At 47.3% G+C, this 27406-nt stretch overlaps 3 protein-coding genes across 4 annotated transcripts in view; 1 reads left to right on the top strand and 2 right to left on the bottom strand.

The window, feature by feature from the left end:
• The window catches only part of MINAR1 (membrane integral NOTCH2 associated receptor 1), a 49376-nt gene extending 41885 nt beyond the window's left edge, over positions 1–7491 (bottom strand). Inside the window, exon 1 of one of the 2 annotated variants that reach the window (XM_072345976.1) lies at positions 7411–7491. The gene's annotated coding sequence lies outside the window, so the exon portion shown is untranslated. Of the gene's footprint in view, positions 1–6698; positions 6790–7410 lie in introns of those variants that run through there. The other variant, XM_072345977.1, reaches the window with a different exon arrangement.
• Positions 7492–16403: 8912 nt separating this feature from the next.
• On the bottom strand, positions 16404–22998 carry WDR93 (WD repeat domain 93). The gene is given in 18 exon segments (XM_072345718.1): positions 16404–16450; positions 16453–16482; positions 16485–16523; positions 16526–16590; positions 17112–17243; positions 17315–17418; positions 17420–17579; positions 17835–17873; positions 18077–18191; positions 18194–18259; positions 18911–18998; positions 19396–19434; positions 19987–20110; positions 20298–20302; positions 20800–20864; positions 21498–21693; positions 22321–22466; positions 22989–22998. Coding segments are annotated over 18 exon segments (1470 nt in total).
• Positions 22999–23048: 50 nt separating this feature from the next.
• On the top strand, positions 23049–27360 carry PEX11A (peroxisomal biogenesis factor 11 alpha). Its single transcript, XM_072345542.1, has 3 exons — positions 23049–23180; positions 23362–23477; positions 24330–27360. The coding sequence occupies exons 1-3, from the start codon at positions 23125–23127 to the stop codon at positions 24893–24895; spliced, it is 738 nt and encodes a 245-aa protein (XP_072201643.1). The 5' UTR covers positions 23049–23124; the 3' UTR covers positions 24896–27360.
• The last annotated feature ends 46 nt before the right edge of the window (positions 27361–27406 follow it).

Raw genomic sequence — 27406 nt, 5'->3', positions numbered from 1 at the left:
CTCCCTATAGTTTGGGTCTCAACTCAGTTGTCAGCAGCAGATTCACAGCAAAACACCCACTACAAAAAGATCACAGGGAACTTGCATGCTCAAAGTCTCTGTAAAGTAAAGGCTCTGCTAAGGAACAGGATCAACCACTGAATTATGACAGTAGACTTCATTTGTAAGCGAGACCCAATGGGAGTAGGATCATATGGGTTAGAAGGGACTTCTGGAGATCCGGACACCCTGATGCCTTGCTTTGTTCCCTGGGCAGTTCCATCTCACATGGGTTGACTTTTGGGAAGTTGTGTCACATGAACAAAGAGGATAAGGCAATTTATATGGCCCCATTGCATATCAGATTGACAAGGAAGAATCATCAAGGTAGGAAAAGACTTTTAAGATCGACCCTAATCATAAATGCTGGTAGGAGGAAAAAAAATACATGATAAACTATAAGACCCCAAATAAACCTGGAAAGTTAGAGCCATCTGCAGATTCAAAATACACTCATCTCAGCTGAACCAATTAGTATTTCCTGTTATTGGTTGTAAGTTGTTCTTTCTGGAGAGCACTGAACGCTCTAAAGCAGCTGTATATCTCCTACAGGCACTAATAATTCCTCTGATAAATTATTTTTAAGCCACCTACTATACTCTACCATTCAGGTCTCAGCACTCATCTGTTGCTTCACGGAGGCCCTTTGTTAAGGCCTGACTGTATGCTGGCTGGGAGGGGCCAACTCTCACCAAACGCAGCTTTAACAAATTCCATGTAGTCAAGTGGAAAATTAAGAGCTGCCTTTTTCCCTGGGATTTATTAAGGTTGAAGTGGTTTTCATAAGAGTCTTCTCAATGTGCTGTTGCTGTCTTCACTTGAAGATAAATTAAGGGTTTGATCAGATTTTCTTTCCCAGGAATTGACCTGCTGGTCAGCGATGATGCCTCATGCATTATTTCAACCAGTGCAGGACAAACTCAACCATAGCTTTCTGCAAGAGGCCAGTTTGGAGCACTCAAGAATCTGACCATTAGAAATCACTACATAACACTGTTAACCAACAGCGACTGTGCTACATATTTGCCTTTCATTTGACTTCACAGCAGAACAAATAGCGATTCAACAGCTTTAAACTATGCTTGAAATGCACAGGGGCAAAATGGATTGCAAAAGCAAGCAGCTCTGTGCAGATGCCTACAATCACATCTGTGCCACAGCCATGAGAGACAAATAACTCTCTTACTGTGCAGGGCAGACATGATCAACCCTACTACAGCTGCTTTGACTTGGTGTTGATTCAACAGAACTGCTGGGCAATACCAACAAAGTAGCCTGATAGCCTTCACTCCCTCAGAGATGTGAGGCTGCTGGCTTTGAATTCCCATGAGTGGACAGAGATCCTGAAATTGCCATACATCCATTGCAGGAAAATTCCTGCATCACAAACAGTAAGAGTTAGAAAGTAATTTTTCCTGTGAATTCTATTTGTTGAGTACAACACACAGCGACCAGGAAGACAAAAACCTTTGTGTATGTGTTGGTAGAACAAGCCAATGATACAACTGGGCCACAGGAGAGGCTAATGAGGTCCTGTAATTATTTCAGAAGCTCTGCTCAGGAGAAGCTGGAGATCAGTGTCATTGCTCGGCAGCAGTAGAATATGAAAACCAGTGCAGGACCAGGCATCCCAGTTCAACACAGACTCAACTCAGACCAGAAAAGATAGAAAAAAAGAATAAAAAATAAAAATCACATATCTGAAAAAAGGTGATTGCAATAACTCATTTTGGCTTGAAAATTAAAGGGCAGGGGTTCAATTACAGCCTACGACTGTATCAGGGACATTACCAACATCAGGCCCTGTCTGTTTATGCACCAAGTCCCAGGATCTGAAGAGATCTTGGTCTCCACTGGCAACATAAGACAAAAAGTCATTGAGGCAGAAGAGGAATTTTGCTTTTGATTTCCAGAGTGAACCCATTGGTCATTTACCTGATTAAGCCTTGGACGAAGGCAAGTCTGCAAGAGCTTCCCTATGGTAAGAAAAGGAGTCGTTTCCTATATCAGCCTTTCTAGAGGTTCTCTTCACTGGATATTTCCAGGAAGCAGATAAAGTTTTTCTTAAAAGAAATGAGAGACGAGCCTAATATTGGAAAAATGAATAATTTAGGGGCAGAATCAAACTAGTTGTAACTTATGTTCAATTATACAACTGCAGGAACGTCAGCACAATTTTATCATTCATACTTAGTCCAATAAAACTCTCAGGCCTTGGCGTGGAGCAGAGGTCAGGCTCACTGCAGAGCAGCAGCTGCTGTAAATACAGTGTCTGCCTGTGGCCCCTTCCCCTGTGGGATGGCAGCAGGATGCTCTTTTCTAATGGGAAAAAACAAACAGACAAGCACAACATCTGAGAGCTCGTTTGCTTTCATGCTCTGAGGAACTGCATCTTCAGGACATCCCCAGATTCCTCATCCCAGTCTCAAAGTGCCTGGAAAATGGCAGGGCTGGGCACCAGGTGGGGATCCAGCACCTGTTGGAAGACTCATGAGCTCCAGCTGCCCAAGGCCTGGGTGGGTTGGGATTTTATTCTGACCAGGTGTCATTAATTACCCCCCAAACAGAGCAGGGGATCAATTCCACAGTGTTTTAGCAAAAAAATCAGCTATGGAATGCCAACAGCTGACTGCTACACTGTGGCTGAACTGCCTTGTGGAATGGTTTTGAGGAATTATTTCATTTTCCTTATTGATATAAGCTATGCATTCATAAGCAGCTCAGTGCCTCACCAGCCTCCTGCCAGGCTGAATATTTTAGCTGCAAGATGAGAAACAGCAAAAGTTCAAGGTTGCCACAACAGCAATCAGGCTTTAGGTCTGGAAATACTGTAGACAGGTAAGCAAAATCTCTCTCAGCCTCAGGACATCTGAAATTCAATTTCATTTAATGAAACTGGCCGCAGTGCACTGAGACACAGCAGCACGCAGCAATGCTTTGCTGGAGAGAGCAGCCACTCAGCAGGAAGGCTAGATGGTGACCAACCCAGAAGAACAAGAGTCACCTTAAAAATGGGTGGCTGTGGGTATGTTTTCCTCAGCTCAAACAGAAGCAGCTGTAGAGGAGGTCAAAGGATTTCACCTGCAGGTGACCACAGACAGAAAGCCACCCTGTTTTCCTTAATGGTAAGCCAAGATGAGCTTCACCCCCTGCAGCTTCTGCAAAGCAATCAAGATGGTAGGAATTGACACAGGCTGCTCAGAGAGGTGGTGGGTGCCCCATCCCTGCAGACACTGCAGATCAGGCTGGATGGGGCTCTGAGCACCTGATCAGCTGTAGGTGTCCCTGTTCAGTGCAGGGCAGTTGGACCAGATGGCCTTGAAGGGTCCCTTCCAACTCAAACAACTCTATGACAGGATGAGCCAATGGAGTTTCTCCCCCAGGCAGGCTGTGTGACCACAGCCCCCCACTGCCTGCAAGGGACACTGTGGACAGAAACCTGTAAACTGCACTAAGTGGGCACATATGGTCAGGGACTGCTTTCAGAACACAGTGATTTTAATTACATTTGTTCCTGTGCCAGATGCAGTTTACCTTTGGATTAAAGACCCACAGCTTCCATTCCCACACCATGTTCTCTTTCTACCCAAGCCTTCCTTCGTATTTTAAGCTGTGCCAGAACTGGATTTTTTCAAAGAAAAAAAGTTAGTAGCCAAACAAATACGCCCATGACATTGGATGAATGATTGCACATCTGAAGCAGTGATGTCTTCAGGATTAATCTTACCCAAATATTTCATTTCTCCATGCTGAATTATGAACTCTTTTTTTACATAAATACTGGTGGAGATTATAGATCACTCCTGAAAGCAAGATGTGATTAAAAACCTTGCAAACCATTCGGGGAGGAAGGCTTCAGTATATAGCAAGAAAAAACCCAACACTTAGTTGTGACTGAAGGACCCTGTGCAGGATGACAAATGGGTCACTTATTTACGGCAGCGTTCTGATTTTAACTAAGCTGGCTATCATAAACCTTTCGCTACCTTTGCCATCACTGGATTGTCATTATGAAACATTAGAGAGCAAAAGCGCTGGGCAGTGTCAGTGGTTTATCCCATCCCCACCTCTCTGCAGGGATTCAGTGCTGCGCTCCCCATGCGTTGGGCTGTCAATGCACTTGAGGAAATTAGAAAGCATAAGGAACGCTGTGGCAGGCAAGACAAGATGAGCTGCAATCAGGATAAATTACTGTCTGCAAAGGATAAATCCAATACACAAGAAGGGAAAATGTTTATGACTATCAGACATATCCAGGTGCAACACCCGCCGGAGGAAGTCACAAGGTTGCTATTTACAGCTCGCGGCAGAAGGCTCTCAGTGAGACCTGCTCTGCAACTGGAGCTGAGCAAAAAAGCCCAAACGCTGTGAGCAGCAATTTGCACTTATGAAGGTGGGTGAACAATGTTGCCACTAGGCAGAGCCAGATCTGCTGTGCATACCAAAGCCAGGTGCTCAACCCATGGATGGGCACCACCTCAGAGGGGTCACAGGGTCAACTAGAAAGAACTTGGATCTTCTATAGGACCAGACCTGAATGGGTTTTCTAGTTGCTGTGCACATCCAATGAGGTCTCTCTCTCCCATTGGTTGCTCTGTAGATAGGACAGATATCCAGTTTGGCAATGTGAAGTGGATAGTTTAGGATACTTCACAGATGAGCAAAGTAGATGGGATTCAAGGACAAATCAAGCCCAGCATCACAAGACATCTGAGTGTAACAACATAAGCTGCGTAAACCACAAATTCCATCTAAAGCTCTGCATGCTTTCTGTGCCTGCCCAATCTCAGTAGCAAATCGCATCCCACAACTCTTTCCTAACTAGGAGATAATCCTATTAATTACCAACAGGCCAGAGGATATCTACGTTCCCTACTGCCCCAGTTTTTCAGGCACCTGGATAAATACCGAGCTTCTTCCTGCAGGGAAAGGATTTTATCTGCACAGCGTTAATAGTCTAAAGCCACTTCCAAAATAGCTTCCACCAGCTGATAACTTTATCCTACATCTCAGCACTTCAAAAACAGCAGCTCCAAATATCCTCCCTGACCAATTTAATCAAGATTTATATCAAATATGGGATCTCTACCCCAGCTTGACTCACCCAATTTTTCAGCATTCTATAATCAAACCCTAAGAGGCTCATATTCCTGCATGCCACATTTTGTTTTCAAGATGCTCCCACAGTATGAAATAAAAGCAACAGGGCCGGGCGATAAGCGGGAAGAGTCTCTTCCATAAACACTAAAGAAATAAATAGAACTCAGCAAATGATCTCAGCACACTCACGTGCTTTCGTTGGAAGGAGGACGTCATCCCCTGCTTTTTAATCTTGGGATCTACTGATATACTGTGAGTTTTGTGCTTCTCAGTGCCGTGCGCTTCCATCTATTCTGTTCCCTCCAGCGGGGCAGGCATTCCAGTGGGTTGTCGCCATTTAGTAATTACAAATAGAAATGTCAATGCTGTCAGACAGCATAACGCACCTCACGCATCAGGACACAAGCTGCTTAAAATCAAACTATTATAGTAAAGCCGCCTCCGTGCGAACAGGCATTGATTAAATTCCTAGACATTAATCATTTTTAATAAAAACTGAATTTTGTCAAGGCAGCAATGAACTTTCCAGAAGACATTGGGATGAAATATCTCCAGAAGGCACTGTTCCTCCCAGTGTTGCCTCGGCGCTGGGAAACTGCTCGAGTACATTACATATGGCTGCAGAAAGCATTCTGTAGCAACAACTTCCATGCAGCACTTCAACCAAGTGCAGGAAACCCAAAAGCTGCAGCTCCCACAGCACTGACGTTTTCCATGTAAGAGCAGTGGCTGTAAGCTGAGGCCCAAAGGAGTTGGTTTCCCTTTGCCATCAATCTCACACCAGAAAGAGATTTCTATGCCCAGAGCCAAAGCATTTTCCATTTCCCAACTCTGTAACTCTCAAATCCTATCAGATTTCAGGCTCTGGAAGATGGATCATCTCAACAGTCCTATGATGGATACACTACTAGGAATGCTCACTTACTCAAAGAGAAAAGGGTAAATTTGTTCTCCTCATGTTTTCCTATCAGTGTCAGATCCATGTACTGCCCAGTGTCATCTTTGACATATCCCAGAAGCGTGCCACAAAACCTCCAATATTCACACATGTAATTAATGTTTTGACTGAGGGACTTGTGTTCTTTATCTTTCTAGAGAAGCAACACCCCGGGAAAACAAGCTGTGCCTATTCTCCCTATACATTAAATGAGTAACTCAGCACTGGGGTCAAATTGCAGATACAGAGCAGAGCAGCCACTTGGCACAGTGAGAGGTGGCTGTATCAGTCACACCTGTGAGCCTTATTTACAGAAGCATCACAAAAATATTTGAGCTGGCAGCACTCTGTTCTGACAGCAAATACAGCTAAAAGTGTTTTCCATCCTATAGAATTTACAGCTTGAAACTGTGGAAAACATTTTTCCCATTGCATTCCTTCCACTTCTGACTGGCTGGTATAAGGAAAAAAGCCTTAAGAACATGAAGCATTTGCTAAAATACAGGCAAGGATGTCACTGCCGTTGCTCAGCCTCCTTATAGGAGTCCAGCTCTGAGACCAGGAGCAAAGGAAAGGAGGGAAATCTTGTTTGGAGCCCAGCCTCAGCTTGCTGCAAACTCACCTGCCTTGGGGCTGTATTCCTCTCTGGGTGGACCACCACAGCATCAACTGCACTGCCAGGTGGGGCTGAGCCTGGTTCAGCTTGGTCTGAGCCAAATTGCTGGTGCCGGGCACAGCAGACACACAGCCACTACTACTTCCCAATCCCGCAGGCAGATCCTTTATCTTTTGTTTCCACTTTGACCCTTCTGGGAAGCTCAGAGCCCCACTCCAGGGGTGAATTGGGCACAGCCACCAGGACACCCTCCTGATCTGCCCCAGTTCCTCAGCCCCACCATGACAGCTGCACAGTAAAGCAGATTGATGAGCAGAGTTAAAAATAGTGGCAACTTCTCTTAAGCATATCTTAAATTTAGCTTAAGACCAGCAAAACCATCACTGAACAAGGCTGGTCTGCATTGTAAGATGCCTCCTGGCCATGCAGGCTGTACTCCTCCAAGCAAACACACAGGGGGAACACAGGTTTTCTCCACGCTACTGCTATGCAAACCAGCACCACACACAACAGAGCCTATGGCACGAAGGACAAATATCCACCAGACCACATTGCTTCCTACTGAATTAACAGTACATCTTGTATCCTTAAGTGCCTCTTGCAGTGTTGTTACAAATTCAGGCCAATGGGGAGTATCTCTCCAGCACCAGGTAGAGCAATCCTTCAGAGTCCTAAAGCAAAGCTGCTGCTTCAAGTGACACAAAAACAGAGCACTCACCACATCAAACTCCAGCCAGGCCCCCAAGCAGCTCCTCTTCCTACCACCAGCTCCTCCTCCAGAGAGAGTCCTCATCTTACAGGCACCAACCCAAAAACCTAACCCACCGTCATGCACCTGAGCCTTTATAAACTCATGGCCCTTAATGATTTTCAGGTGGATTCAGTGCACCAAAAGAGCTCATTTTCCTCACCTGGAGGTTCAGTTACCCTCCCAGCTTCCTGTTAGGTTTTCCCCAAAGTGGCCTTGATCTCTGTGCTTTGCAGGCTGGATCTGCCTGCTGGGAAGGATGGTATGGTAATAACTGGTGTGTGCAACAAGATGCTGAAATATCCAATGAGTTGAAGATCTTTACTCCAGGCTCCTAGAGCTGGAAAAGAACGGTGTGTTGAAGTAACGATGCCGGGCCTCGTGCAAGCCAGCTCCTCCCAGGCAATAGAAGGAGATCTGGGTCCCACCAAACAATTTTCTCTAAAGAAAACTTGTGTTTCTGACAGAGCAAGGTGAGTGGTTTTGTAAAACACCTGGTTTTTTACATACACTTTTCTTCTTTTGCAGCAGAAAAATAAAAAGGCTTGAAACCTCAATTTCTTCGCTATGTAAAAGCTGTCACTGAGCTCCGTAGGGGTTTCAAGTGTGTTTTCATCCACACTGCTTTCTGCCCTGCAAAACAACAATGGGTTCCATCCCTTGATGGATTTCACCTCCTGTATGCGTTTCTCAGGGAAGAAATGTGTGACTTGCACAGCAAAGCAGTGTTGCTTCATGGGAGAGAGAAGGGCAGAAGACATCAGGGCCAGCAAAGGACACACGTTCCTCTTCAAATAGGATGTGTCTGTAGACATGGATAACGCAGCCGTGGAGCTGAGATCGGATCTCTATAAAGCTTTCATTCCGATCTGAATCTAAAAATCTTTTCCCAACCCTTTCACACACCTCAATTATTTTAACCACTTAGCCGTCACGTTCCGATATTGATTTGAACACATACCGATGATTTAAGTCAATTGCCTATTAAAATTCATTTCCAACAAAAGGTCAGAAATGCAAATTGAAACCAGATGCAGTACATTGCGCCTATCAGCGCTGTGATCTGCACACACGTTCATTATTAGGTTTCTGCAGAAGTAATTCCTCTCGTCACGTTTTGCTGTTATGCCACAGCGGCTATTACAGGCTCTATTAATTAAGAGGGTAGTTTTATTATTATTATTATTATTAACAGAAACTTAAATACTGTGATCTCCCATAGAGGTATAGAAAGGCATTGAGGGCTGCCCACCTACAGGTTCTGCAGGTGGATGTGTGCCTTCTCTCCTTACAGATCTGAGGAGCTATAAGGCTGTAAGTGGGGAATAACATGCAGAAGTGGTACTGATCCTGGAAGCAGCCAGGACAGCACCACTTGAGCATCGCAAAGAGTTGTGTGCCAATCCACTTAAAGCCAGTCGAGGGTAGGCAGCAGCCTCTGGGCGTCACCTTGGATGTTTTTCCCTATGAAGGTAGAAGGAAGGGGTATTTGGTATTTCTGGGGGGGGGTTATTTGATTCTCTGGGGGGGAAATTTCATCTTTGGCCATCTCTGAGCAGTTGAAACATCTGCAGCACTGCCCTCATTCTCGTTTCATGATGCTGCAGCTCAGGGAAGGTGAAAGAGGGGAAATGGGTGGCACAAGATGAAGAGATGGAGATGAGTTCTTCCTGGGCTTCCAAAAACTCATGGCCAAACGTTTACCTGTTCCCTTGCATCTGTCCCTCAGGTCAAGCCCAAGACGAATGTTACTTAAATTAGAGGAAAATATTTGTGTATGACAGTTTTTAACTCATGCTGGGAGTATATGGTGTAGCCAGCCTCCAGCTGACTTCTCTTTCCAGTCAGACACATGCAGAAAGATCTTTGGGGCAGATAACTGTGGGACTGTGACTTCAGGGCAGGTTGGTTCCCATTGGGGAACTGCACCATTTGGCCAAAAAAAAGCCATAGGAAGTACCTTAGAGCCATGTAACCCAGTGGTTAAATCCCAAATCCTACATCTTCTCTTACTTGCTTTATTAAAACAAGAAAGAGAAGAGCAAGAAGCCATTCCTGAGTAGGATGTGAAGGTCTGTGGCAGGCAACTACAGCCTCTGTGAATGCCATTCGCTGTAGAAAGGCAACTCAGAAATGACCAGCACTGAGGAATTACAGCAATTTGGCTGAGATCATCCCAGCGCCAACATGACGGTCCCCAGGCAGGGCACACAGCTGATGCGAAACTGATGCTACACTTGATCTTAGCTGAAAGGCCATTAAGAAGGAATCAGAAGAGACTGGCTAAAAGCAATTTATGGGGTTACAAAATGATGTATTACGTGCACCATGGCTCCAGGTTTGCAGTAATTTAGGCTGGTATTGATTGAGGAGAGACTGGGGCATATTCCACCACCTTTTTAATTTCAGTTTGATTTGGCCGCTGTTTGCAGGTCAGCAAGCAATGTGATGAGACAAAAACAAACCAAGAATCAGAGCAGCCAAAAAATCACCCCTCTCAGAAGTACCTTGTAAATAACTTTTAAGGCCGAGGAAGGAGAACAGAATGAAAGCAGTGGCTATTAAGGAAAACAAGACTGAAGATCCAGACTGAGAAAAAATGGTTTCAAGGCACCATTAAGAGGAAATATCACGCATACATCCCATCATCTCCTGCCTGTATTTTCTCAAACAAATAAGATGGGCTTATTCGTGTATTATGGTGCTAATTCTGATTCACTATGAACTGGTTGGGTACCAAAATAAAGCCAAAATACACAGGGCTGCTTACAAAGGCCTCTAACCTTATCATTACGGCCAAGGCATGGATGGCTTGGTAGTGCTCCAGGATATGCTGCAAATCTGAGTCTAAATCTCCTGTTAGGGTAAATCTGGGGTTCTTTGCTCCTGCAGGTAGCAATTACAGCCACAAGTGCATGGGCAGTGATGGTGAACAGAAGAAACCCATCACTACCTGAGGTGGGGAAATGGCCCATTGGCTGACATCAGTGCAGGATATTCACAGCATACTTTTGCCAGGCGAGATTCATAGAATCACAGAATCATTTGACTTGGAAAGGGCTTTTAAAGATCATCTGGTCCAACACCCCTGCACTGAACGGGGACACATACAACTGATAAGGTACTCAGAGCCATGTCCAGACTGACCTTGGGTGACCCATGGCTGGGGCACCCGCCACCCCCATCCAACACCTCACTGTCCTAATGACTTGGGAGCCTGGCTGGAATCTGGCTACAGCACTGGGCTGCCAGCAAGGCCAGCTCCTCCCTTCTGATAATGAGTTGTGCCATTAGGTGTAACCACCTGAGCACTTTGTTCCTCTGCTTCCACTCCAGGAGGCAAAGACCTCCAAAGTTATGGGCAGATTTAATTAAAACTAGCTTTGAAATGCAAAGCGACCTATAATGGTGACGGCTCATTCTGCATAATACTGTAATAGCCCTCTCATATTAAACACAGCAGCAATATTGTTCACCAGAGATGAGGACATTAGCACAAATGATCAGCCTGATGGCAATGAGGGGGCACTGAAACCAAGAAGAGGGCTGAAATGAGTGCTTCCTTCAGGTCCTTATTCTTCACCCTGCGCCTTTAATTAGATAAGGAAGGCAAGCAAAAACACTGGATTTGTACTCAAAAGTTGACAGCATCTCCACAAGGTTCTTTCAAACTTCTTGGGGAAACGCAACTTTCTGACAGGTTACACTCACCTTCCTTATATAACCATAAGCTCCTTTGCTGACTTGAAATCCCTCCCATTGAAATGCACTTCAGTGGCCATTCTGTTCGGGATCAGTTCATCCTTGGGAAAATATTACTGCTAGAATGTTACGTGAGTCCACAGCTTCCACATGGACGCTGCATTTAAATTCTCTAAAGAGGCTTTAGGAATTCATAACAGAGCCTGATCCACTTTGTGGGGGGAGGGAACGTCTCTTTGGAGCTGCCGAAGCTGAAGGCATTGCTTGGCTGCTTTTTTCACCAGCAATTCGTTATATTTGATTGTGTGTCTGTTCTGTTAGCTCAGTGCCTTCCTAGTACCTCCTAACTGCAGGATGTGATAAGAGAAAGAGTTGTTGAGGCCGACTTAAATGGAAATCCACATGCAGAGCAGGTGGCCAAAGTGGGCTCCGTGTCTTCTTGCCAGATCTGGAAGGTTCGGTGTGTGGTCAGAGAGGGAAGCAACGTGAAGTCCAGATCTGGATTTCAACCATTCCCATAAGAGGTGGAGAATTTACAGAGGAAAGCATTAGGTTCGATTCATTTTGTAAAGGAACTGTGTAAGTCTCTGTCTATGCGCTCTGGTTCACACAAGTAAATAACCTCAGTCCCTCTGATCCCCGAGGAACAATGATTTACAACAGTGGTAACGTGCGCTGAAGAAAAATACAACTTGCTCCTGAAAACCACTGATTAAAGTGATTACAGCAAAGCAAATTGACTCTGGGCTTCCTCCTTTTCTCCCCTACACCTGCTTTACACCTTGGAAGCTGGAATGTCACCTACTCAGGTTAGAATGGGGCGCAGCTTTGGGCAATAGAGGTAGATCAGCAACTGGGACAGCTTATCACAGGCTGCAATGGAGTCCACGACAGACAGTCTAAAACTGGGGTACCAGATGTTTTAAGTGATCGCTGTGTTTCAAACTGGAATTAACTCGGAAGCATCCTTTATGTTGTGTTTACTCTGCATGACAGAACCATATTACACTATAATTGGTGGTTAGGTGAGGATTGCAGACTGGCAGGTTCATCCTCTTCACCTAATTAATGTTTTTTCCTCATAGCTCAGCACAGGACTTGTTTTTCTCCCCCTGCAGAGCTCCATTTCCTCCCCACACCCCCTCACATTGCTCACTTATTCCCTCTCCCTTGGCCCTGGAACAACAACCTGAGCCTGCACACACAGGAACTGCTGTTTGCTCAGCTGGGCTGACCCTCAGCCCCTAACCCTACTGGAGAGCTGGGAGAAAGAGAAGCATCTCACCCTTTGCAGCCCAGGCCAATTTGCCTTGCAGATGCTTCATGGTGATGTGAGTCATTGGCCTTCCCCTCCTCTTAGAGCATGGACTTCCCTGGGGCTGAGCCAGCACATGTCAGCACAGAGATGTGTGTCACAGGAGGGCCAGGCTCTGGTGATGACAAATCCTCTGCTACTGCTGTGTGCACAGCACAGCCCTGCACTTGGCACAACTCTGACTGTCCCCACCCCATAAGGTGCCTGGAAACCTGCAGGGCTATAGCCAGAAAGCTGCATCACCCAGTAATCATGCACATCTCCTCTCTGACACTCTTAGCCAACTTCCTCCTCATTTTGGCCTCAGAAACACAGCTGACTTCCCATCCTAGCCAGTATCAAGCATAAAGGGCAGTGAAGCCAGACTCTCTGTGCCCCAGGAGAGACTGACAGTATGTGAAATACTGTACTGGGTCCCAGACAGAGCAGTACAAGAACCACCATGCAACCACAAACTGGGACAACTGGAAGGGGTTTGCAGGAAACCAGAATTAAACTAGACTGAAAAGCCTGGCACAAAGCACTAGGGAAAATTCAAGAGTTAATCTGTGTAGTTTGGCCCAACAGCACAGCTCCAGCTATAGCCTAGTCTCGAAGAACAGAAGTGACAAGGATGCAGTACCTGGCTCCCCTATATCTAGGAGCTAGAGCTGCCCCTACATCCAGAAGGAGCAGAACAAGCATTGCTGGCTCTGCTCTGCTCCAGTCCCAGCAGTGACACAGCTCACCCCAGTCAGGACACAAAGCCCTTTGCACATTCCTCCTCAGGATGGCTTCAAGTTGCATGTTAGCAAGGTGTTGGGTGAGATACGGACTGCCAACATAGGTGCAAGGAACACACGTACCCAGGACCACACTCCTTCCAACCCTACCAACAGGGCTCACCTCAACAGCCTGAACCTTTGCTGGCCCTCAGGAGTGGCAGAATCTTATCAGATCAGCCTAATTTCCTTTGCTTCCACAACACATGCGAAGAAGTAAGCTGACATTTGGCTCTTGCAGAGAACAGCAGATCATTTAGAGAGATTAAGAGCAGCTCCTCTCCCCCAGACACCATCTCCACCCAGCTGGGCAGCAGGCAGGCTGTGCTGAGCAGCGCTGCTCCAGCGCCTCTCTGTGGATCCCAGCCCTCTTCCTCGTGCACACCGTACACCAGCTGCGATTGTTTTTCCTTTCTTAAACACAGAGCCTGACTGTAGTACCTCTCATCTTGCCACTTGGCCCGGGGAAAACGATGTTTCATCCTTTGATGGTCATCTTTACGATACCTCTGGAAGCTTTTCTATAGTTTCCAGCAGCGAAACAGCCCAAATTGCCTCAGATCTACAGTTGTGTGAGGCTCACAGAGCAAAGGGAATGACAAAAGAACTGACAGAGGCATCCTTGTTGGAAGAGGCCAGCAGGTGCCCCTGATCCTCTGCAGAACGTGCCACGAGCTCAGCAAACAGCTCCATCACCAACACACACCAGTGCCCCAATCATACCAATTGTATCCCTCCAAAGAAGCAGGAAACAAACGGTCCCCCGCTGAAGTCATGAGGAAAAACAAAGGCTCTTCATCAGCCTCCCGCAGCTGCTTGTTGTTTTCCTTTCTCTGTGCAGCCTGCCAGCTCCTGGTTATCTTGGCCAAGCACGATTAGGGTTTTAGAGCAACGTCCAACTGCAAACAAACTGGTGGATGCACGGCACTTCTTGCTGCTTAATGGATCCTGCCCTGCCTCTCCTACAGATGCTGGGAAAGCCCTGTCCTGATTCCGGGCAGGCAGCAGATGGGGTGTGATTAGAGGGCTCAGGTCCCCGAGCCCTTCACACCTGTGCAAACAGTAAGAATGAGCTGTTGGAGCAGCCCATTGTGCTCTTTGTCTGTAAAATGGAAAAGCCTGCCCAGAGCAATCCCCCATGCCCAGATATGGCAGAAGGTCCATTGTTTCTTAAACTGCCACAGAAACAAAATAATTCAGCTGTTATTGCCACCACAGCAAGAGCAGAGAAAAAGATGGACTGCTCCTTGTTCACTTCAGTGCTAAACCAGGTGGCTCAGCTTAGACACTGGTGGTGGTTGGAACTTACCAGCCTGGCGTTGCACTGTAGCAGATGGCAAGTGCTCACCCAGCCCAGTATCGATATCCATAACAATCGGATGAGCTGTAAGCTGTGGCAGACGGAAAATGGCAGCACAAAGGGCCTTAATGGGGCTCTGAAAACCCTTCAGCAAGGCAGCAGATAGGAAGGCTTACATTCAAACAACTTGTATAGGAAACTACATAACAACTGGAATGCTTCTGTTTCCTACCTCTGCACCGGACTGGTTGACTTTACATCCAGAAGAGATGAGATCTGTCACTAAAACTCAGTGCAAAATAAGACTATTTGCTATGAGAATCCAAAATGGGACCTTGGGAGGTGACTCCTTCGGGGGAGTCACCAGCAGGAGACATGGAAAAAATACAGCTCAGCCATGCACATAGAAATGGTTGCTGGCAGCTTCGGTACATTCTTTGTGGATTAGACAGTCACCCTGGAAGCATGATCAGCTGTAAAGAGACCGAAGCTTTCTCGTGGTATTGATATAAATCTTTCTTACATACACTAACACAGCCCCTCCTGAGGTGGTGGCTGTAATGTCACAGCTCTGCAGTGCCAGGAGCCAGGCAAATATGTTTTGTAGATGCTTGAAATGCCTGTTTTCAGTCTCCTCTCCTAAATCCCCTCAAGTTCCCTTTGGCTGCCATAAGAAACAAAGATTCCCAGTGGCAAAAATGCAGTTCTGCTGTCAGCCCCCAGCTGAGCAGCCATCAAGGTGCTGCCACACAGTTACAGACCCGAAAATACAGAGGGATGGTTCACCTGGTTCACCTTTCTATGGCCTCTGACCCATGGGTTTGGCCAAACTGAGGCCTGAGTCACTCCGCAGTGTCACTGCCCTGCTGTGCTCTGGAGATGCACATCTTTATGGCTGATCCGCTGCCTGGATTGAAAAGACTAAGTCTTAGCACAAGGATGCTGCCTGCCCACCTACCTGGTAAAGCAGTAGACAAGCCATAGAGATGAGCCCCAGCATCAAGGACAGAAAACTGGAGTCTGGTAAAAAGAGTGTTAGCACAGCCCCTGCCATTCTCCCCGTTCTGCTGGCATAATGCAGACAGAGCTTCCTTTCCAGCTTCTTAAGATTGAAGAACAGAGCTGGTGGCATGGGATGAAAGTTCTGTGCCCCTAACTGACCAGATAACACCACAGGATTCACTCTGGATACAAGGATCTAGGGAAGCCTTCCAGGTAGTAAGTGCTGTGAGGTCATACCTGTGCCTGTCTGTTCCACTTCAGTCTGGAAAATTAAAGCTTAGTGATAAGAATGAACAGGATGTTATTGATGTGGATCTGGCTCCGGGTAAAGAATTCAAGGAAGAAGTGACCCAATAAGAGATATCACACTGCCATCTAGTGACAGCATGAACTCAGTGCACCCGCTGAGCTCAGCGCCCGGCACGAGGGTGCCCCTCGAACCAAAAACCCACAACTCAAACCTACTGAAGTATCGAATTGACCCAGGAATGGTGGAGAGCAGCGTGGTACAAAGAGATCCCAGCTCTGCCTGGCTGTGGGGACCAAACGAAGAGGCAGGCAGTTAAGCAAGTGTTGTTATCTGACAGTCTTGCACTATAACTTATGTTGCACGAATTCAACTAGAACCAGTATGCTCTTTTTACCTGGAATGAGGGGCCTGCCCCAGGAAACCAGACTTACAGCTGTGAGTTATCTTAGGCAGGACAGAAAGGAGAGGAGGAAGGGACACATGTTCTGGGTCACTGGCAGGCGTGCACTTAGTTGAACATCAACCTTATGCAGACAGATGCCTGTGTCACAGAGCACAGAAGAGCCCAGAAGCTCCAAGGTGAGAACTTGCATGGACATGGCACCACAGCTTGCAATAATGCACTTACCTTACTTATCTCTGCACATACAAATCACTTAAGAAAACGTTACATCTCTCAATGGCAGGTTCTCTAAGGACTTGAAAGGCAATCAGGCTCTGGGAAAGCCTCCTTTAGTGGGAAGGAGTTGAAGTGAGAAAGATGGTGCCGAGACTGGCTCTGCTCTGTGCCAATGCATCTGCCTGCTGCTGCTGCTCATCTCTTGGTCAGAGACAACAACAGTGGAGGACTGTTAACAGAGATTTACCAATACATAACAGCCAGTCAGGCCTGAGCAACTCCTGTAGATTAACCCATGAGGTCATGCTGTGAGAATCCGTGCTCCCCCCTCTCAGACATTCACCTGACTCAGGATATGCCGCTGCTTGACATGTCTTGTGTCCCAGCAGGTTGCAATAATGACAGTGGCAATATGTGGCAAAGGGGCTGGTGTGAGGTTCCAGCCAATCCCCTTCCCTGTGGAAACAAAACCTGCTTCCATCTGGGTAAGAGCCCCCAAAATCTGTCTGGGAATGATGCTGGAGATGTAAGTCCCTGTCTGCCATGCAAGCAGGGAACCGCAGTCCCCAGAGCAATAGAGCTGATAGAAAGATGGCAGGAATTGCTTAGTCTGTCTTCCAGGTAGAAATTACTCAGTCAAGGACAGACAGGATGAGAAAGAAGTGCCCTTGGGTACCTGACAGAGCCCATCCGGCTGAACATCAGCCCTGGAGCAGGAATACCTGCAGTTCTGGCATAACCTCTGGATTTCGGGGCTGGGATCAAAACTCTGCAGAAAATGGATGCAACGGATGAGATGTTGCTCTAGAATGGCAGTCACAAACAGCAGCTCACCTGGGGAGGCATTAAAAAGACTCTTCAGATTTGCTCTCCTCCTTGTTCCTCATTTCTGGTCTGCCTGAGTGACAGTGACTGTCCACTGAACACTCCCACTCTGTGCTCTGTGAGGGAAAGCAAGAAGTTCTTACCCACTTTCTCCCTGAAGGATCGATTAAGTAAATAGAAGCAGAGGTTGTGCTTCCCATCCCAAGTGCACACTGGTGCCAGCTGGAACATCTGGTATGCAGAAGGGGACAATAAATGTGGGAAGGAGATCAGGGAATGAAGAAAGGAACAGTTCAGGACACCAGAACCCCATCAGAAAACTTTTGTTAGAGCTCTCATAGTTTTGCTGGCAGGATTTATAGGAACTGCTCCCACAAACAAGAACACAACAAACCCTCCCTCGCCTATCTGCTCTCTCATTAATTTTAAACCAAGGAGCAAAGTTTCTTTGACTCCATGCTGGCATAGGGTTGATAGTTTAAGCCAGACTTTTTGTTTTGAAAGATGGAATTTACAGAGTCAACTTAACCCAGAATCATTGATTTCTAACTGGAGCCCAGTGTTACACAGTGACATACTTCACATGTCAACAACTTTTAGCCCATTTGGATCCCATCTACAGGATCCAGCTGGGCAGGAGAAAATGAACAGAAGCACGTCTGAGTAAGGAAGGAAGAAATACATGTAAAAGAAAGGCCTTGATAAGTAGGTAGCACTGCAACGGGATCTGGCATGATGTTAATCCTCTGTCCTGAAACGTTCAGATGAAAGCAGCAGAACCAAGTCAGAAGCTTCCATCCGCACTTCACACATCCCACATGAAGTTTCGTGGAACTGAATGATGACTGGGACTCCCTCTCACCTGGGGATTTCATCCTTGTCCTCATTCTCACCCTTGACCTCTGGATACCCCTGATAAGTGCTGTGGAAAATTGCCTCCTGCTTTTTCCTCTGGGAGTCCTCAATCAGGTGACTGTGCCCAAACCCAGCATGCTGCCATCATCCACTTTCTTCAAGGCATCCGAAGAGCTTTGGAAGTTTGTTCCTAGATCAGAAACACAAAGAGAAGAGTCACAACACTAAGAGAAACAGACACTATGGAGACTGGGAAGAACCCAGATGCACATTTACTATCCCATCTTCAGGGAGGCATTGTCCTGAAAAGGACCACAGTGCATTTTCCTGATAGAAGTAGTCCAACATTAAGAACATACACCAGGGACTTTCCATATTGCTAGCCCATTTTCCAGTATTTGAAGGGAGAAATTAGGAGAAGTCATCTGAGGACCCAGCTCACCTTGTCTTTCTGAGGCATTTTGACATCATCTCAGTACAAGATCAGCTCCCTCCCCATCCTCTCTGTAAAAGACAACATTCTTATGAATCCAGGATCAAAGAGATAAGATAAGGGTGCTGTCAGGTTGCAAAAATCTAGGAAGCAGTTTCCTCTCTTTCTGGTGGCAATGAAGCCAAAGACACGTGACATCTGATTCCAGACACAGTGAAGTATTTTGTGCTAATGAAAGTGACACATGAGATGGTTGGGCAACAAGCAGCTCCCACTACAGGATTACAAGTAATCACAAAGACAGGACAGGGAGGGATAAGGGAGGACATTACAGAAACTGTTCTGTAGACTTAAGGGCCGTGATTTTTTTGCCACCCATGTGTTCCAAGTACAGAAAAAGCTTCTGACCTGTAATAGGTTTGGATGGCTTCACTTTCAGCAGCAGCACTGGGAGATTCAGCTTTACATCAGCTTTGTCTGCAGACGTGGGAGACTCCTGCAACAGAATAATGAAGACTCAACAAAAAATAAAGCAGAAGCAGGACTAAAGGTTGCAGGGTGAGTGCAAGAAAAGGTTTGACTTCAGAGAGCCCAGGACTTCAGCTCATAGGCATGCTTTGCTGGGAATGGGAGACTGGGGACCCTAAAGGGACCTCCACTGCTGTATCCCCACCACCACCACCCACACACTAACACGCAACAAGGACTCAGCTAAACAGAAAAGGTCTGGCTAAATAATCTACCATGTCTGAGAAGGAGGAGGTGGGAACTCAGATACATGGGTAGAGGAGGTGAAACCCAACAGGGTGAAAGTGACACAGGGGGAGGCTCAGCACTGACTCAGCATTTAAAATTCCCCAGATTGGCCCAGCATGTTCACCAAGGCCAGTAACCACCTCTGCAGAACCATCTCTGTGCTGCTCCAGACTTCTCTGCCCAAGGACAGAAGTGGCAGTGATCAGTTCCAACAAGCTCCCTGGGCCAGGGTAGATTCAGCCATGAACCCACCGGGCTCCTTTCAGAGGCAATCTAAAACATGAACCCAAGTCACTGTCCCTGCCAGGATGAGACTCTTCAGTGGAGGTACCAGGTCTGATTCCCTGCTTGCTCCTTCACTTACCCTGAGTGACACAAGGGAGAAGCTCTGAAAATACCCTTGCACAGGGCCTCCTCGGATGGAGCAATGCTGCTGGGAAAGGAGCTGGCAGTTTCAAGGAGGGGCAGCAGGAATGCTGGCCCTGGGACCAAAGGAATCCTGTTGGAAAGCATGTCCTGGGAGAGTACGCATGTCCCAATAGCAAAAAGGCCTTGTGCAATGTGGACTGGGTGGCTGGAGCAGCTGCAGAGGCACATCCCCCTGGGCTGCCAGACTCGTTCAGCCTGTATCTTGCTGTCAATTCCTGCAAGAGCAAGGCTTGGGGAAAGACCTGTAGGCAAGAGGGTGTAAGAAGAAATAGCACAGAGAGTGAGGAACCATTTTGTACTGCAGATATCCAGCTTGCCCTCCTCTCCCTGAAAGCCAGCCTTGCTGTGGCCCCTGAACTCTTTCCTGTCTCCTTCAGCCAGGAATCCTTAGGCAATTTGCAGACCTCCAGCCAAACTTTTGAGCTGCTTGTATTGGGAAACCTTGTTGAGCAACTGGAAGCAAGGTCTCTCAAGCAAGCAGCCTCCAGCTCAACATCCAGATGTCCCCATGAGAACCACGGGAAGGAAAGCTGCTTCACAGAGCCTTCTGGCACTAGGAACTGCACTGACCAGTAGTCAGCCAACTTTTGGGATCAGTGCTGATCCACACCAGGCCTGTTGGAGAGGACAAGGAATGGCTGAAGCAATTCTTTAAGCTGGAAGAAGAATGGGGAAGACTAGAAACAGAGCTCCTGGGAACCTGGACTGCTTGGAATATTTGAAAAGCAGTGGAAGTCACTTCCCTGAGACTATTCTAAAGACAGGCTCATTCCTTTGGCCCTGTATGGAAGGTATCAAGGACCTCCAGCAGCTGCTTTTGCTGCAATACATCGCTGGGATGCTGGCATTCAGAAATGAGTTTGGTACTCAGAGAGCTTATGTCACATCACAAAACTACCTGCGTGTTCCTGGCTCAGCGAATAGACTCTCTGCTGAGCTCGGGAAATTCTGTCATGGGCAGTTTGTGCTCTTCATGACATTATTTTCCTGCCCTTGACCAGTGTCTAATGGTTGGCAACTCTGCCTGAAGCACAGGGGTTGAAACCGGGTGCTTTTGAGGTCCCTTCCAACCCAAGCCATGCTATGATGATGGTAACAGACTTGGTACTTACCACCGTGTTTAGGATTGTAATGAGCAGGAAGCTTTCCTTGTGAGGGCATAAGAGCCAAACAAGCCCTGCAATGGAAATACAGAAGTAGCAGAAGTGAACAGGTGGCAGCCATGCTCTCAAGAGAGGGCTGTTATAATGTGCTGGGGTGTGAACAGGGCTATATTTCTTTCCTGGGCACGTGGAAGTATATCCCACTGCTTCCAGCAATAAACTTTCATTGGCTTCCTTATGTCAACACCAGAAAGCACTCGATTGTACACAATGATGGATAATAGAGTCTGAAAGCTACCTCTGCCAGAAATGACAGAATCAAGAAACAAACCAATTTGCCACAGGACCGTGCAATTACAGACACTGAAACACAGCAGAGGCAAGAGGTCACACTTAGCAATGCTTTTTTCTGTCTGGTCCAATGTATTCCTAAACTATATTGCACTTTCATCCTCAGCTCCACATCTACCATTGCTGTTCCATACAGGACACCTAACCCACACCCTTTTCTAATCCCAAGGCCCTAGGGCCACTCTATCACCCTACAACTTGTTATCTAACACCTTTCTCTGCAGGGCTTTCTAGGAAACCTGTCAGCCATGCTCACACTCCTAGTTTAGCACTCTTCCATAAAGTAGCTGCCAACTCTTCAGCTCCAGAGCACAGCTACCCACCAGTCATGGTGGGGAAACCCATGTCCTGCTCACCCATTTCATCCACAGCCTGTGCAGTGTGGCACTCATTCCCTACATCTGAGGAGCTGATGGCACAAACCAACGTCTTGACTGCATCCCAAGCACTGACCTGCTTACAGTCAAACATCCCGAAGGCAGCCAGACCCATGCACAGACCAACAAAGATGTATTTTCCAGACACTGGCAGGCAATTGGCTGTCCCAGTTACCTACCAAGAAAGGGAAAAGATAAGTACAGCCAACTAGCAGCAGACACAGCTTCCTAGGTTGGAAAACACCTGCAAACCCAACCATCAGCCCACCCCTACCATGCCATTGACCACGTCCCTCAGTGCCACATCCCCATGGCTCTTGAATACCACCAGGGACCATGACCCCAATACCTCTCTGGGCAGGGAACAGATGAGACAGGCAGAACTTCTGCTCCAAACAGCCCTGTGGCTCCAGGAGCAGCCCTTTTCTCTTATAATAATAACAGGGTTATTCACCATAACACAACACTGTGCTCACTCATTTGTATGCTACTAATTACGTTCTCCTGAGCAAGCAAGGGCGGAGCCAGGCAGAAAAGCAGAAGGTGAATTCAGTGCTGTTTAGCATCTGCTTGTCTCTTTTCAGAGAGGTGTGATAGATGAGTGAGAAGCAGAACCTGTCAGGCAACCTGAGAAACTGCAGCGAATGAGTGGGGTGGTGGTGGCGTGTTCCGAGGAAGGTGATGGATGGAGGGATGTAAACTCAATTCAGCAGATACTCTCTAAAAACACTGCTCAGCTGATTAGTGCCCTCCTCGCTCTGAGCTGCTCTGAGCCTGGGACTCAGCGTTTGGTGGGACAGACCTTCCATTTTTTGTGCTCCTTGGAGTGCCTCCCTTCTCTCAACGACCATCGGAGACCAACAGCACCACTCTGCTGCCCGGCTGCAGCATCACGCAACCGGTTGGGATCCCGCAGGAGGAAATCCTCCCCTTCCTCTTCCAGACCCGCTCAGATGGCAGAAGAGTCATCGGGAGATGCTGCCCGACGTGCACAGCCAGCCCCCTGCCTACCCAGAAGCAAAGCACAGCACGGATGTGGGCACCAGAGGAGATGCAGGAGGAGGAGCCGCACGCTATCAGCATTCTTGAGGTAATGGGGGAAAAGAGGAAGGTGATCCATCAGCTCCGAGTGGGAACGGGGTTCCTTGCAGGGTAGGCAGACCTATTAGATACAGCTCGTTTCTGCTCGTTGGGTGCATTAGCCATCATGGGGGACATCAACCACACGGATATTGGGGGCTACACATCAAAAAGAAAGAAAGGAGATGAAAGGAGAGAGGAAATAAATAGAAAGAGAGCAAAGAGGAAAGGAAGGAAAAGGGACCTTCGCAGTGAATAAACCCAACCGAAAGGCAAAAGGCCACAAATGAACGCAACCGCCTGCCCCAAAAGCCGATATCCCCACGCGGTGTTTCCGGGCGGGCGGACCCTTTTAGCGGTGACACATCCCGCCCCCGCCCTGCTGTGTACCGCTCGCCATGGCAACGGCGCGGCGCCGCCCGGCCGGAAACACGCTCCGGAGCGGAGGGTTCCGCCGTGAGACGGGGGCGGGGCGGAGCAGAGCGGAGCAGCCGAGCACCTCCCGGGGTGCCCAGCTGCCTCCGCCATGCAGGGCTTCGTGGAGTTCACTAACCGCAGCCAGGGCAGGGAGAGGATCTTCCGGTGAGTGCGGCTCCCTCGGGGCTCTCAGTCGCTTTCTGCCCCCGCAGCTCCCAGCCCTCCCCTCCCCGTTCCCATCTTCCCCCCCCCCCCCGGCTCCCACCGCCGCTCTGCTCCTCTTCTGCCCCCCCTGCGGATTGTCCTCCTTTCACCCGTGTGCCGTTTTCCTCGTTTCTCATTCCAGAGCCGCTCAGTACACATGCATGTTGCTTAGCTATGTCATAGAGCGTAAGGCTGATAACGAGAAGCTGGTGCTGAAACTCAAGCGGCTGGAATCCAGCATGAGCTCTGGCCGTAAAAGTAAGTACCGCTGTGCAGAGGGGTCCTTCCCCATGTGCTCCATCCATCCAAATAGCTCCTGACCTCGGGGGCTTCCTTTGGGCCGCATAACCCCCTTTAGTGTATTAACCAGCCGGAATCAATAGGGCCAGAATGACATTTATAGCTTCTGAGAGCTCAGTCATGCACTTTCCTCACGCTCTAACTTGAATGCAGCCCTCCATCCCGTGTCCCATTTGCTCCCCTTACGCTCGTGCTGTAGTTTGCTTTCAGGCTGACCTTACACCTACTTGTCAATTGCTCAACTCCGGAACAACTTCCAGAGGGAAATACACAAACTTAATACGTTGCCATAGGTTAGTTTTATTGTTGCAATTACGTCTGGAGGATCGTAATTTCTAGGAGAGAGTATCAGCGTAGCTGTAATTCTCTTGCTTAATCGGTTCTCTTGCAAAACAAATCTCTAATAGACAGTCAGGCCTAAATTCAGAGCCTTGCAGTTCCACTAACCCTTGGGTGCTGCCCACATCTGCCAGCGCTGTAGTGCGGCAGGTTATAACAAGTATTTTGCATACTATTGTATTAACATTCATGGGGTGAAACCCAACGTGCACGAGGGATGAAACCCAGCTTGCCCCGTGGTATGGCTTGAAATGGAACATACTGCTCCTGTTTGCAGGGAACTATGTGACAAACTCATGGCTCAGGAAGCACAATTTCACAATGTTCCTTAAGGCAGGAGTTGTTTAAACATACAAGTGCCCAAAGCCTGTTATGTTCCTGAGATGTGCACGTGGGGCAGTGCCATTCTGAGCTGTGCGCGGAGCTGTGTCCCTGCAGTGGCCATTCTGACCTTTGTGGCATTTCTTGCAGTGTTCCGGCTGGGCAATGTGGTGCATGCCTTGGTAGCAGCCAAGAAAACTACAGAGCTTCCCGAAGTGCTTCCTCGTATCTGCCTGACAGGCTCCAACCTGAGCCGTGCTCTGTACTTCTTCTGCGACACGGTGCTGTGGTTGAAGAGTGTTGGACTCCAGTCTGATTTCAATAAGGCAAAGTGGCAGAACTGGGCTACCAAGTGCTACTACTTCTCACTGCTGATGAGCCTGGCCAGGGATTGGTATGAGGTCTTGTGGAGGCTGGAACAAGCCACACAGGAAGAAAAGATGAAGGAGAACTGTTTCTGGGATGAACAGCATCAGCGTCTAAGCTCTTCCAAGTGTAACGGCTTGCATGGTTTTCTCTTCCTGCTGTTTCAGATACTCAGAAGTCATCCTCCTCTGCTGCTAGACATTGTGAAGAACCTCTGTGATCTCACAGGTCCTCTGGACACACTGGGGATCTACAAAACCAATCCAGGCGTGGTTGGTTTCTGTGGGCTCCTCTCCTCTCTGGTGGGGATCCTCACTCTAGCGAGCCCACATCTGAAGCTGAAAGAGTGATGTAAGAGGAACTGCTCATTGCACAGCGAGACAGCTTTCATCCTCTGACAGGTCTTTATTCTCCACGTGGCACTTTAAAAATGAAGATGTCTTACTTTAACCTCAAGATGAGTTTTTTTTCCCCCCAAATCAGCGACTTCTGCCCTTTGTCCTTCCCCGTGTCTTTGCAGATGAGTTTGGTGCTCAACAGAGCAAAGATGGAAGAAGGGAGAGTAACATTGCACAGACAGAAAGAGGACTTGGAACATGGCTGCTAGATAAGGAAATACTAATGATCCTATATTTTAATACAGCTCTATGAAATAGCTGCCTAGAGTACTGTAGTATGTGTATGACTCATAACTAATCATGTTTACACAGGAAAGCAAGAATTCAGCAATCAAAGATTCCTATAGCCAAATTCTCTGTAGTACGTTCAGGAAAGCTAGGAACTGTGGTTAGGTGGCCTAAAGTAAAGCCTGAGTGTTCTGACAGGACTGGATTGCTGGATCCTGATTTCTGTAGGCAGTGGTTTGATAACTGAAAACTGGTATCATCTGCCCTCTCAGTGATCCCTATGTAACATGAACACGCACTGCTGACTCTGGAGCGACAGTTTGGTGAGTGCCAACTTCTGTCTCAAGAAATAAATAACTTCTTTTCCTTTGATAATATAAGCCATGATGGTTTGGCCACCAACTAACTGTTCCAACAGGCTATGGCTGAAGGTTTTGGTGAAGAAATGCAAGTGGGAAATGCTGGTCTCATTGCTGCTAAGGGATCTGAGTGCAGTGAAGCTGTGAATCTGGAACCTGTCCTAAGCACTACATTTCCCATTGCATCCACACCTTAATTCCTGTGATTCTACATGGAACATTTTTACATTAATGACAATGTGATAAGCAGCTTATTCTGCTGTTTTAATTTTACTTGAAAAAGTCCAGTGTAATGAGGAGCTTTGGAAGCTGCATACAGGGACAAAAAGGCCACTTTGGAGCTTATCAAGTAAGAAAAGCTGTAAGGGTGTTTTCCAGTTGGGTAAGCTCCCAGAGGGAAGGGAACGGAGTCTGACTTGATCATATATCAGAATGACTTTGAGAAGAGAAGCTTACTACCTGGATTTGGGCATTCACGCTTCAGATTTTCCTTCCTGATCCTCTCTGTCCTTCCATTATGACAGCAGGGCTGGTCGTGTGTTCCCTCACTGGTTCTACCATTTGAAAATGCCTTATGTTTGCCCTTGCGACTGTATAACTGCTCTTCAGTCTTCTGACTGGGAATGATTGCCTGGCAGTGTGAGCTCAGTTAGAGGAGAACTGCTGTGCCCAGCAGTCTAACAGCTTACATGATGTGCTGTCTTGGTTGCTCCTGACTTTGCAGAGTATCAGTTCTAACACCATCTGAGAGCAATTAGCACATGGCATAGGACACAAAATGATTGCTTTTCTTCACCAGAGCCAGGCCTGTGTGTTCTGTTGCTTTCTGACTGCAGGGGCTGCTTGTTTAATCCATCAGGAGATGAGAATAGAGATTATCCTAACCCGGACCAACATATTCTCTTATTATTTCTAATACTCTATAAACAGAAAGTAAAAGGTGCTTGTCTCCTTTATTAAAGGAAGAGGCTGTGGAACTGAGCAGGCATGGTTATGCAGTGCCCCAGTTTACCTAAAGACATTGTGGTCGTGCTTGGAATTACTTCCACTCTGAATCTGAAGTGTTAGGCTGCCAATGAAGTGTTTGAAAATAGAGGTTGCTGAGCAGGGTAATTAAGTGTGTCTGAAGAACAAACTTGGCCTGTAGCAGCTCTTCTTTTTAATATTGAAATGAATACCACTCAAAGTAGAGCGCTCTGCAGGTCAGGCCTTAATGGATGTGTTGTCTTCAAGGGTTTTTTCTTGCTATTTGTTTAAGAGTTGGGTTTTATGTTGTTGTTTCTTTACTCCACGTGCCTTTGAGCTGCTGGCGCTGTGTGGCCCATCGCTGTGTGGTCCATCCCCCTCTTGGTCAGATTTGGCCATTATCGCAGTGTCAGCAACCCAGTAAGGAAAGGAGAGGAGTGTTGGTGATCTGTCAGCAGAGCCCTGGACACTCTTTGCCTACAAAACGTATCTTCTTGCAAGAAGCTGCATTATGAATTCCTCTCAGGGGACCTCTTGGGTACAAAACAGATCTTAGGTTGGTTTGAAGGCTGATTCCTCTTTTTCCCATGCAGTTCATGGGTAAGGGAACCTGTTGCATTTGGCATAACACGGGTCAAAGCATACGGGAGTAACTTTACTTGATGTTAAGCACTAGTACTGCCTTTCTGCTCCCCCGCTGAGGGCTAGCAGTTTAACGTACCTTAATGCAATGTAACTGAAACCATGGAATTACAATCGAATGGAGAAAATCCTTTCAGTGCCTTTTATGTGTATGTTTCTAATTCGACAGTTGGAATAAGGTGAGCTGTTTGAACACAAGCAATAAACGTTGCTGCGTATGACACTGCATCTGTGTGTGACTTCGAGGGTGGGGAAAAGAAGAGATTGT

Source organism: Excalfactoria chinensis, chromosome 10 (genome assembly GCF_039878825.1).
Source record: "Excalfactoria chinensis isolate bCotChi1 chromosome 10, bCotChi1.hap2, whole genome shotgun sequence".
NCBI lineage: Eukaryota > Metazoa > Chordata > Aves > Galliformes > Phasianidae > Excalfactoria > Excalfactoria chinensis.
This window is presented reverse-complemented; position numbering and strand designations above follow the sequence as displayed.